We start from the raw sequence: 12,702 nt of genomic DNA, 5'->3' as shown, positions 1-12,702 counted from the left end.
ACTTTAGATGAGTACAGAGTACTGTCTTGGCAAACATGTTTCTCATCTTTCAACCACCAAATTTACATAAAATTCATCCACCTTCCCATTCTTCCTCCTATTGTAGTACAGGAAAGGTCCTTCCTGTCAAAGGCAAAATCACTTATGATTGTGTCCCCACCTCTCTTGCCTTTTCAAGGACTTTGAGCTTATGCTGCCACTGCTTCATTTTTTTTTTTTTTTTAAACAGCAGCTTTATTGAGATATAATTCAAGTATACAGTGTGGTCAGGTGCAGTGGCTCACACCTATAATCCCAGTACTTTGGGAGACTAAGGCAGGCAGATTACTTGAGCCCAAGAGTTTGAGAGCAGCCTAGGCAAAATGGCAAAACACCTTCTCTACAAAAAATGAGCCAGACATGGTGGTGCACACCTGTAGTCCCAGTTACTTGAGAAGCATAGGTGGGGGATCACCTGACCCCAGGAAGTTGAGGATCCAGTGAGCTGAGATTGCGCCACTGCACTCCAGCCTGGGCGACAGACAGAGACCCTGTCTCAAAAAAAAAAAAAAAAAAAAAAAAATTATTTTTTTAAAAATATACAATTAAGTGGTTTCTAGGTAATTCACAGAACTGTGCAACTATCACCAAAATAAATTTTAGAATATTTTTACCACCCCAAAAAGAAGCTACATGACTCATTAGCAGTCACTATCCTTTTCCTTTCATGCCCCTCCTGCCAGCCCTGAACAATTGTCAGTCTACTTTCTGTCTCTAGATTTCCCTGTTCTCAACATTTCCTATAAATGGAATCATAATATGTGCTGTTCTTGTTGTTACTACTATCCTGTGTCATCACTCTATTCCTTCGCTACTGGATCATTCTCATCAATCAAAAAACACCTAGGATCTCTCTCTCTCTCTTTTTTTTTTTTTTTGGACAGAGTCTCACTCTGTCACTCAGGCTGGAGTGCAGTGGTGTGATCATAGCTCACTGCATCTTTGAACTCCTGGGTGCAAGCCATCCTCCTGCCTCAGCCTCTGGAGTAGCTGGGAACACAGGTGTATACCACCATGCCCAGCTAATTTTTTTTTGTAAAAAAAGTCCTGGCTCAATGGCTCACACCTGTAATCCCAGCACTTTGGGAGGCCGAGGTGAGCAACTCATGAGGTCAGGAGTTCAAGACCAGCCTGACCAACATGGTGAAACCCTATCTCTACTAAAAACAGAAAAATTAGCCAGGCATGTTGGCATGCGCCTGTAATCCCAGCTGCTTAGGAGGCTGAGGCAGGAGAATCGCTTGAACCCAAAAGGCAGAGGTTGCAGTGAGCCGAGATTATGCCACAGCACTCCAGCCCGGGCGACAGAGCGAGACTCCATCTCAAAAAAAAAAAAACACACATTTTTTTTTTGTAGTAACAGTCTCCCGTTGTCGCCCAGGCTGTCCTCGAACTCCTGGCTTCCACCAGTTCCCCCCACCTCGGCCTCCCAAAGTGGTGGGGTTATAGGCATGAGGCACCGTTCCCGGCCATCTAGGATCTCTTAATCAAAACCACTGTTTATCTTCACATCCCTTCCCTACCTATATCCCCATTTCTTGGCTATAATTCTCAAGAGTTGTTTGCATATGCTTCCCTTTTATCTCCCATTCACAACCATCAACATAGATACATCTATGTTTTTTCTCCACTTTTTTGAGTGAGTGGTTTTATTTTTTTCCTGAGGAGCTGTATCAAAGTATCATAAACTGGATGACTTAGAGCAACAAAAATTTATTTTCTCAATGTTTTGGAGGCATGAAATTCACAATTAAGGTGTCAGCATGTCCATGCTCTCTTGAAGGCTCTGTGGAAGAATCCTTTGTTGCTTCTTCCAGGCTTCTGGTGGTTGCTGGTAATCCTTGGCATTCGTTGGCTTGTAGCTATATAACTCCAATCTCTGCCTTCATCTTCACATGACCATCTTCTCTTGTGTATCCATATAATATCTTTTTTTTTTTTTTTTTTTTTTCTTTTGAGACAGGGCCTCACTCTGTCTGTCACCCAGGCTGGAGTGTGGTGGCACAATCACAACTCACTGCAGCCTCAACCTCCCAGGCTTAGGTGATCTTCCCATCTCAACCTCCTAAGTAGCTGGGACACCAGGTGTGCACCACCATGCCCAGCTAATTTTTCTATGTTTTGTAGAGATAGGATTTCGTCATGTTGTCCAGGCTGGTCTTGAACTCCTGGGCTCAAGTGATCCACCTGCCTCAGCCTCCCAAAGTGCTGGGATTATAGGTGTGAGCCACCATGCCCAGTCTAATCTTTACTTTTTATAAGGACTTGGATTTGGGGCCCACCTTAATCCAATATAACCTCATCTTAATTACTTCTGCAAAGACCCTGTTTCCAAATAAGGCCACATTTCACAGATACCAGGGTGTAGGACTTCATATCATTTTGAGGGACACAATTCAACACATAACATTAGTTAAGCACCTCATGGAGTTCGGACAGGTTAGTATGATAATTGTTTCTTTTTAAGAATGTACATTTCCTGCCAGGCACAGTGGCTCATGCCTGTAATAACAGAACTTTGGGAGGCCAAGGCAGGAGGACTGCTTGATCCCAGGAGTTAGAGACCAACCAGCCTGGGCAACATAGCAATACCCTGTCTCCATTAAATTAAAAAAAAAAAAAAGCCTGGTAATCTAGTATGTGGACACCGAATCCCCTCCCATTGCCTGTTGCAACCAGTAAAGGCCGTTCTTATCATAGTAAAAAAAATAGCCAGCCGTGTCGGTGCATGCTTATAGTCCTAGCTACTAGGAGGCTAAGGTGGGAGTATCACTTGAGCCCAAGGAGTTCAAGGCTACAATAAGCTATGATCATGCCTAGATGACAGAATAAGACCCTGTTTAATTTTTTTTTTAAAGAGTTTTTTTTCGTATCTCAAGAAAGGCCTTGAATTTGCCTGTTCCTTCAGTAGTAGGTTAAACTTACCTTTGATGTGTGCACACAAAAGTTATACCCCATTTACTTTTTAGTCTACTCTAAGCTGGTTTCACTCTCACTTTCTACCAATGCTAGTGTATTTTCAAGGTCACCTCTTAACCTCTGTTTTCTTGGCTCCCTTGACCATACACGTTTGTGGCTTCTTTCTTCATCACTGGCTACTCCTCCCTAGTCACCTTAGCTAGTGATTATTCCTTTACCCATTTTTCAAGTTTTGCTGTTTTTAAGGGCTCTATCCTAGGCTCTTTCTCTAGTCTGCATGAATTTTGTGTCTTCAGTCTACTTCTCTGTGTTCCACACTGACTAACAAATGGTCTTCATTTATATGTCTCACAGGCATCTCAAAGTTTTTTCTTAATGGAGCTTTTTGATTCTTCCTCAGACCTGTTCCCCTTTTCTTTACTAGTCTTTCTCCCCATTTCAATAAATGCTGTCTTTCCAATTTCTCTAGAGGAACCTAAGAGTTATCTTCGATTTCTCTCCTTTTGCTTGTGGTGTCCCCTCCAGCCCCCATTATTTTGGCCCTGAGTTTAGGTTACATTCACTGTTACTGCAATGCTGCTGGCCACCAACACTTTTTAAAAATCTAGAATATTGCACAAGTTTCATAAAGTATCTTTATCCCCTTACTACCCATTACCTGAAGCCATTCTCCTCTTAGCACTAAGAGTGGCCTTCTTAAAACATAGGTCATGATGATTCCTTGCTTAAAATCTTTCAGTTTCATTCTCTGACATTCTTTTTTGCTCACTAGATTCCACGAAACTAGTCTTTCACATGCTTCTTTCAGATACATACCAAACTCCTCGAGCCTTAACACACTTTGCAATAGTTCTCTCTCCACTGGGGCTTTCTTCTCCATTGTTTTGACTTGGCTATCTCCTATTGCTCTCAGGCTCAATTTAAATGTCGTTTCAGAAAGACCTTTCTTATTTATCCTGTCTGTAGTAGATCCTTGTGCCCATATTCTCATATCTCAACCTTTTGTTTCTGTCATAGGTCTTACCACAATTTGTAATTGCTTTATTTGTTCCCCACAAAAGAATGTAAGAGACCATATATGCTTGTTTACCAGTGTGTCCCTAGCTCTTAACTGTGTGCCTGGAACATAACTGTTCAATATTTATTTGTTGGATGAACGAGAAACCAAATATTGTTAACAAGCTTGTTAGATTGTTTAAAGTAAGATTTTCTTCTATAATAGTCTGAGTTGCATGAACTTTATGATATCTACTTCATTAGGGCTTTTGGACTCAGGACCTTTTCAGATGATTAACGTTCCCACAGTTTAATATTCAAATAAGAGAAGAATAATTTAAAAGCACCATTGGGTTGAGCACGCTGGCTTATGCCTGTAATCCTAGCACTTTGGGAAGCTGAGGTGGACGGATCACTTGAGATCAGAAGTTCGAGACCAGGGCCGGGCACAGTGGCTCACTCCTGTAATCCCAGCACTTTGGGAGGCCGAGGTGGGAGGATCACGAGGTCGAGACCATCCTGGCTAACACGGTGAAACCCCATCTCTACTAAAAATACAAAAAATTAGCTGGGCATGGTGGCGGGCGCCTGTAGTCCCAGCTACTTGGGAGACTGAGACAAGAGAATGGCATGAACCCGGGAGGCGGAGCTTGCAGCGAGCCGAGATTGCACCACTGCCCTCCAGCCTGGGCCACAGAGCGAGACTTTAAAAAAAAAAAAAGAAGTTCAAGACCAGCCTGGCCAATATGGCAAAACCCCATCTCTACTACAAATACAAAAATTAGCCAGGCATAGTGGCGGATGCCTGTAATCCCAGCTACTCAGGAGGCTGAGGCAGGAGAATCACTTGAACCCAGTTGGCAGAGGTTGCAGTGAGCCAAGATCAGCCTGGGTGAGAGAGTGAGACTCCATCTCAAAAAGTAAATAAAATAAATAATTTAAAAATATGAAAAACACCACTGCATTTTAGGAAAGCTATCATATATTGTGTATTTTGTAAAGCATTTTCACTTAAACATTTGTGAAAAGCACCAAGTTTTCTCTACTGCTAAAAGTTGTTTAACATCAACTAATAGTGACTTCTTTATTGTTTCTAATGTGCGGAACAGGATGCTGAAAACGCCATTCAACAGATGGGTGGCCAGTGGCTTGGTGGAAGACAAATCAGAACTAACTGGGCAACCCGAAAGCCTCCCGCTCCAAAGAGTACATATGAGTGTAGGTGTATTGGAGAAGAAAAGGAAATGTGGAATTTTGGAGAAAAATACACTAGATTTTAAATGTTAGAGCTGTTCCCGGAGACTTATTGCAGAAATAGATGAGAAGCAAATCAAGACTACTGTTCAAAAATGTACTTAGTTTTCATTTTTGTAATTATAAATGATATTATTTCTAATGTCAAGTCTCCTATTAAGTAGAAAATACTGGGTAATTTTTTAGACATTCGTGGGGGAGGTTTAATCCTGAACTGAAGTATAATATGTATAATATAAGCATTTTGATCAAGGTTAATGTTACCTTTACAGTAGTGTAGTGAATATTGCTTTTCTCTTTCTGTACATTTTATTTAATGAATTAAAGACATAAACCTTTTCTCTCACCAGCAAATACCAAACAGCTATCATATGATGAGGTTGTAAATCAATCTAGTCCAAGCAACTGTACTGTATACTGTGGAGGTGTTACTTCTGGGCTAACAGGTATGGGAGCCTTCCCTGGGTGGCATTAATTTTTAAAGTGCAAAGCTTAATATTTGTAGGATTTTTATATAACTTAGTGTGATTTTTGTTTTTTTGTCTAACAGAACAACTAATGCGTCAGACTTTTTCACCATTTGGACAAATAATGGAAATTCGAGTCTTTCCAGATAAAGGATATTCATTTGTTCGGTAGGGATGGTTTTTTAAAAAAAACTTTTTTCTTGGTAATGTAACTGGAAAACCAGAAAATAAATAAAAATAAAAAATAAACTTTTTCCTCTGAAATATTTTTTGGATATTTACCTTGTTTTCTTAAAAATTTACCTTGGTTATAAAGAAGTTGAAATTTCGGCCAGGTGCGGTGGCTCATGCCTGTATTCCCAGCACTTTGGGAGGCCGAGACGGGTGGCTCACCGTCATGAGTTTGAGACCAGCCCGGCCAACATAGTGAAACCCCTTCTCTACTAAAAATACAAAAATACAAAAATTAGCCGGGCGTGGTGGCACATGCCTGTAATCACAGCTACTCGGGAGGCTGAGGCAGGAGAATCATTTGAACCCAGGAGGTGGAGGTTGCAGTGAGCCGAGATAACAATCACTGCACTCCAGCATGGGCAACAGAGCCAGACTCCATCTCAAAAAAAAAAATTGAAATTTCTCTAGCATCTAGCATATTTGCCTCTGTGATTTTATAGCCCCCTCCCTAACACAAGGCCAGTGAAACACACATTCTCAATTAACACACATTTCCCCAGAACTACAAGATCTTTGAAAAAAATAGCAAAGAAAATACACCATGTTATGCAAACTTTTACCTCAGACTCACCTTGATTTTTAAAAATTGGTTTTATTCATAAATATTTAAAAGAATTTGTATTGGTGATTCTTAATATTGTTTTCAATAGGTTCAATTCCCATGAAAGTGCAGCACATGCAATTGTTTCTGTTAATGGTACTACCATTGAAGGTCATGTTGTGAAATGCTATTGGGGCAAAGAAACTCTTGATATGATAAATCCCGTGCAACAGGTGAGAGGGTTCTTAACTTTGAGAAGTAATTGTTGGGCTAATAATGTTATTTTAAAGTGAAGATTGTTGCTAATCCTTGTTAATAAGTTTCTAGCTAAAATGATAGTATATAAGGGCTCTTCCTACATGTATTATAGTTCCAGAATGGTGTTTCATGGATTGCAGTGGTGACATGATGAATGTGACCGCCTCAGTTGACTCATGCTCATACAGTGGATTTTAAAATGCTCCGAGAAACCTAAAAGGGTATTAAATCTTTTTTTAATACTTGGTAGATTTATTCACATACTATTTGGAGAACTCACAAGCATGCTTGACTCAACTGAAACAAAAATAAAGCTGTAAATATAGTTAGGGCCTTGGCATTTTTCTTCCAGATTTTGCTGCCTTTTTTTTTTTTCCAGGCAGCTTTAGTGGTTCAGACTTCATTCCACAAAGATTTCTATGAGGAAACTGTAAATGGAGCACAGAGATGGGAGTAAGCAAATCCTAAACTATATAAGTTTCTTAAGTAAGCTGAATATAGAAATAACTAATCACATCTTCCCTATCTAAAGGAAACAATCGTGGATAGTATACCAAACACTTAAACATTCTACTATGTTTAACATTTATTACTAGGGTATCAACTGATGCCTTCCAAAAACTATGCCATTCAGAGTATCATGTAGAGTTACAGCAGTATAACCTAAGTTTGTTTTGTTTTGTTTTGTTTTTTAGCCGTCAACTCTTGTTTATCCTGTCATTTTAATTGTAATGATGGCCCTGTGTGTTTTTGCTAAGAATTTGTGGTATCAACATATTAAGATTGTATATTTACAGTTAACTTCAAGTAATACTAAATTTTATTTAATAGCAGAATCAAATTGGATATCCACAACCTTATGGCCAGTGGGGTCAGTGGTATGGAAATGCACAACAAATTGGCCAGTATATGCCTAATGGTTGGCAAGTTCCTGCATATGGAATGTATGGCCAGGCATGGAACCAGCAAGGATTTAAGTAAGCATATCTGATCTCTTCCTTTACTAACCTTTGAAAATGTCTAAAAATATTTTAAGTAGGAAGAAATTTTAAGGATTAGTGGATAATAGGGCCTCTTATATAAAGCGTAACTATAGCCTTCAAAGAACTTAATTGTTTTTTAGTAAGAAAATAAGAGCTTAATAGTTGTTAAGGTTTTCACATGACTAATGGTAACTTAGTCATTCTTATATACACTGACTTTGATGCTAGTTGTTGTATTCATTATGCTTTTTTCTGTGCAAAGGGTTTTTTCATGCATTGTTATATTGCAAGCTTCCTTATACACCCTAAATTACATTATTTTACTTACATTTCTGAAAAACACACTGAAAATAAAAATACTTGGGAGGTTAAAAAGGAATGTAGTGGGCCGGGCGTGGTGGTTCATGCCTGCAATCCCAGCATTTTGGGAGGCTGAAGTAGGCAGATCACTTGAGGCTAGGAGTTTGAGACCAGCCTGGCCAGTATGGTGAAACCCCACCTCTGCTAAAAATTCAAAAATTAGCCAGGTGTAGTGGTGCACACTACTAATAGGTTCCAGCTATTTGGGAGGCTGAGGCAGGAGAATCACTTCAACCTGGGAGGTGGAGGTTGCAGTGAGCTGAGACCATGCCACTGCACTCCAGCCTGGGCAACAGAGCAAGACTCTGTCTCCAAAAAAAAAGAATTTTGTGGTGGGAATTTTGTGGTTGGGCACGGTGGCTCATGCCTGTAATCCTAGCACTTTGGAAGGCCAGGGCAGGTGGATCACTTGAGTCCAGGAGTTTAAGATCAGCCTGGGCAACATGGCGAAATCTCATCTCTACAAAAAGTACAAAAAAAAATTAGCCAGGCATGGTGGTACGTGCCTATAATCCCAGCTGTTCAGGAGACTGAGGTGGGAGAATCGCTTGAGCCTGGGGAGATGTAGGTTGCAGTGAGCTGAGATCATATCACTGTACTCCAGCCTGGGTGACAGAATGAAAACCTGTTTCAAAAAAGAAAAAAAAAGAAAAAATCTTGCAATGTTATGAATTTTTATGAGCTTATATTTGTTAATAATTGTTTTGATTTCTTCTTTGAGTAGTATAATGTTAGTTCTTTTTTCATTGTGGGGAACCTACCTGACTCAGGTAGTGGCTTCCTCAGCAAATATGTTTAACCAAGATACAGAGATGAGATGGACAGTTTTCTTTTCCGAGAATGGGGTTAAGTTTTTCTGTGTTCAGGGGAGATGAATGTTGATAACTTCAGGGTATTTTCTTAGCTTTAATTTCTTTTTTTTTTTTTTTTTTTTTTTTTTTTGAGATGGAGTCTGGCTCTGTCGCCCAGGCTGGAGTACAGTGGCCGGATCTCAGCTCACTGCAAGCTCCGCCTCCCGGGTTTACGCCATTCTCCTGCCTCAGCCTCCGGAGTAGCTGGGACTACAGGCGCCCGCCACCTCGCCCAGCTAGTTTTTTGTACTTTTTAGTAGAGACGGGGTTTCACCGTGTTAGCCAGGATGGTCTCGATCTCCTGACCTCGTGATCCGCCCGTCTCGGCCTCCCAAAGTGCTGGGATTACAGGCTTGAGCCACCGTGCCTGGCTCTTAGCTTTAATTTCTTTTTTTTTTTTTTTTTTTTTTTGAGACAGAGTCTCGCTCTGTCGCCCGGGCTGGAGTGCAGTGGCCGGATCTCAGCTCACTGCAAGCTCCGCCTCCCGAGTTCACGCCATTCTCCTGCCTCAGCCTCCCGAGTAGCTGGGACTACAGGCGCCCGCCACCTCACCCGGCTAGTTTTTTGTATTTTGTTAGTAGAGACGGGGTTTCACCGTGTACCTCGTGATCCGCCCGTCTCGGCCTCCCAAAGTGCTGGGATTACAGGCTTGAGCCACCGCGCCCGGCCAGCTTTAATTTCTAACAAAAGCAAACTGTCCAAAAAAACATACAGGGATGCTTGTTTTTAAGAGAAAAAAAACTTTAGTAAAAGCTTTCGTTTTCCCTGGCGTAAGTTATTCTATTTGGGTTTAAGAAAAAGTATGTTTCCCATTTCCCATATTTGTTATTTGTTCTTGCCAATACTTTATTTTAATCAGTGGATTTCCTCTCCCCTCTGCTTCTTTCACATTCTCCACCAGTCAGACACAGTCTTCTGCACCATGGATGGGACCAAATTATGGAGTGCAACCGCCTCAAGGGCAAAATGGCAGCATGTTGCCCAGTCAGCCTTCTGGGTATCGAGTGGCAGGGTATGAAACCCAGTGAAAAAGGACTCCAGAATCTAAAGCCAGTGGCTTGAGGCTACAGGGAGTGTAGTAAAGCCGTTGTTTACTTAAAGATTTATCAAATCAGTCAGTGCAAATGTCAGATACAATGTATTTATTTAAAAGATTCATTTTTAATCATGAAATTACTTATCATCCACATTGTTTTAAAAAGAAACAAGATGCTGGATGTCTGCCAATTTTTGCCTTCATTACCTTTTTTGATAAAGTTTCTCAGATCCTTGTTTCAAACACAAATGCAGGGATTGCTGCCACTTTTTAACTATTAAGAGGCAGAAAATTGCACAATATTGAACTTTTTTCCACTAAAGTAGTGTGCAGTTATAGTTTGCATTCCTGATATGATTTAAAACATGTAATATAAAGATGTTAAAAAAAAAAAACTGTGCAGAGTCCAGAAGTTCTCTGTCATCTTCAGCTTGTGCACAATTCTGTTTTAGGTTAAAAAAAAAAAAGGCATTGTTTGAGCTGTCCCATCTCCACTGTTATCCCTTTGTGGTTTTTTAATATAAATTATTAGTTTATGTCATTTTTGTATCTACATCTTTTTTCACAAATTTGTCTTGCCTTATTAAACTTCTGTAAAATATACTTAAATGGAAAAAATGATGTTCATTTAAATTGAAAACTTTTCTCAGATGGATTGATAATTGCATTCATCTTGTGTTTTATATGAGAAGGTGCCTCAAGAATTCCCTGTTGGATTTGTTTAAAAGAATTTTTATCTTCTGTGATAAACTTTGCTGTGTACCAGGAACTATAAAAACAAAAACTTGTTACTAAAGAAAATATCTGAAATGTGATAAGTTCTTATGTCATGTTAATTTCATGTGTCAACTTCAACATTTACATGTATTATTATGTAAAATGTTTTAGCAATTTAATATTTTGCACAGTTAGCAAACTTTGTATGTCATTTCCTTCAAGGTATCATGCAGAGTTTACATGAAATTTATAAGGTTTTAAGTTGTTTGCATGTAAACATCAAATACATACTTTGGTAGTCTTTGAATACAAAGTCATCTGCTCTTGTTTTTCAAGAATTTTGAGACACAAAGTTGTATGTAAAGGAATATATTTGCTGTTTTATAGGTAGATTTGCTCAAAAAGAGTGAATCAACTTAACATGTACAAATGATAGCTGTGAAACTGTAGAATATCTATGTGTCAGGCTTGGAGTTCATTGTGACCTCCAAATTTTGCCTGAAGGACCAGCTGGGCAAAGCATTTTTTAAATGTTCAGAGGCCAAAAGATAAACAAAAAAAAAAAACTTAAAATCCTACCTCTTTAAACAGCCTTCAAATAAGAATCCTCAGTGCAATCATTATTTTGATTCTTTTGGTACCTGTTTTCCTGGAGTTCCCAATTTTATTATTTTGGAGTGGCTCCAAGCATTAAGAGGTTTAATCTTTGATGGCATTGTTCTAGTTTTGAAATTTCTATTGTATTTCAGAGTCTCTTAGAAAACTTGTGTGGGAAGTTTCATTTTGTTTTTGGTGAAGGTCACAAACCTCCTTCTTCCTTGACTCAGAGAGGAAAGGTCCCAGTATATATATTTGAATGGTCAGTGGTTTTCAAGACCTTCAGAGAGCTCCCTGCATTTTACCTAGAAACAGAAAAGGCCTGCAAAATCTTAAGTTTCCTGGCCTGCATTTTCCAGGTAGGGGCAAATGACTCCAAGCTGGTCTCTAAGCCAATACCCTTGTAAACCAGAGTCCAGGAAAGATAGCTCAAGTGTGTAATTCTCTGGAGCTCAATTCTATGCAGTTGTGCTATTTCATTAAGTCACTGTGTCACTGTGTATTTTTAAGTGTTGATACATTAAAAGTCGCTTTATGGAAGATGAGTAAATTTTTTAAATACTTGGAAATTTTATTTCCTTATTAACTTCTACAGATCAGGGCATGCAACCAAAAGCAGCTTAAATGAAATATTTAAAAAAATAAAATATCAGGAAGCTATTTTTAGATTTCTTCTGGCTTATGTTTCTATTTTAGGACCCTCATTTTTCTCTTATTAAAAAAAATTATTTCCTGTACATCTCATGGACTGCAGGGTAAATTATTTGGGCATAAATAATTTAAATAGTTTTCTTTCATTTTGACTATCTCCAGTAACAACAGTTTTTATTAGCCAGCATATTGGCTTATTGCACAAATCTTAAAATGTACATTGACTACTTTTTGAGAAGAAAGTGGTATCAGTACTCGCGATGAAAAGGTTACTACTGAACAAATTCACATTTCAGGAACACCTATCTATCTTTGGTTTAAATCTTACTCTTAGTTTTTCAGTCTAAAAATCATACTGGTATTAGTATCAGGTAAGGAAATTAAAAGTTTTTTAAATGGTTTCATTCTCTGCAATATGCAAAATTTAGATTTTACTTTCTGGTACTGTAAAGAACCTGAAGTGATTCACACTTAATGGGTCATTAATCCAGTATTCTTTACCCTGAATGTTTGGATATTAAAGTTCCTTTATGTTTTCTATAACCTGTGGGATTTTCTTGCAGTGATTATTGTGTGTGAGATTTTTTTTCATTTTGGTCTAGCCATATTGTTATATTCACTCAGGTATTTGTTAATTTTTTTTAAATCTTATTCCAGAATCAGTGGTTTACATTGGGTTACTGTTTAACACCAAACGGAATTGACATTCTGCAGATTTAATTAATTATGAAACCAGGGTCTCATTTTCCTTGCTGATACTTGTTGAAAATGAGATTCCCATTCTAGTCTTTATTTTCCT

At 38.9% G+C, this 12,702-nt stretch overlaps 1 protein-coding gene and 1 long non-coding RNA gene across 15 annotated transcripts in view; both read left to right on the top strand.

The window, feature by feature from the left end:
• Positions 1 to 12,446, top strand: part of TIA1 (TIA1 cytotoxic granule associated RNA binding protein) — a 36,800-nt gene extending 24,354 nt beyond the window's left edge. For 11 of the 14 annotated variants that reach the window (XM_038007059.2, XM_038007057.2, XM_073023056.1 and 8 more), the window contains 6 exons: positions 5,064 to 5,172; positions 5,559 to 5,654; positions 5,759 to 5,843; positions 6,560 to 6,683; positions 7,540 to 7,685; positions 9,804 to 12,446. In XM_038007059.2, coding sequence (XP_037862987.1) covers positions 5,064 to 5,172; positions 5,559 to 5,654; positions 5,759 to 5,843; positions 6,560 to 6,683; positions 7,540 to 7,685; positions 9,804 to 9,930 — 687 coding nt within the window. In that variant the 3' untranslated portion in view covers positions 9,931 to 12,446. The remainder of the gene's footprint in view (positions 1 to 5,063; positions 5,173 to 5,558; positions 5,655 to 5,758; positions 5,844 to 6,559; positions 6,684 to 7,539; positions 7,686 to 9,803) is intronic. The other 3 variants (XM_038007058.2, XM_038007061.2, XM_007970330.3) reach the window with 1 other exon arrangement.
• LOC140713340 (uncharacterized) lies at positions 6,690 to 7,316 on the top strand. The gene is made up of 2 exons (XR_012095358.1): positions 6,690 to 6,929; positions 7,088 to 7,316. It is a non-coding gene; the product is annotated as an uncharacterized lncRNA (long non-coding RNA).
• Positions 12,447 to 12,702: the final 256 nt, after the last annotated feature.

This window comes from Chlorocebus sabaeus, chromosome 14 (genome assembly GCF_047675955.1).
Source record: "Chlorocebus sabaeus isolate Y175 chromosome 14, mChlSab1.0.hap1, whole genome shotgun sequence".
Lineage (NCBI taxonomy): Eukaryota > Metazoa > Chordata > Mammalia > Primates > Cercopithecidae > Chlorocebus > Chlorocebus sabaeus.
Note: the sequence above shows the minus strand (reverse complement) of the source record. Positions and strands in the feature narration are given on the sequence as shown.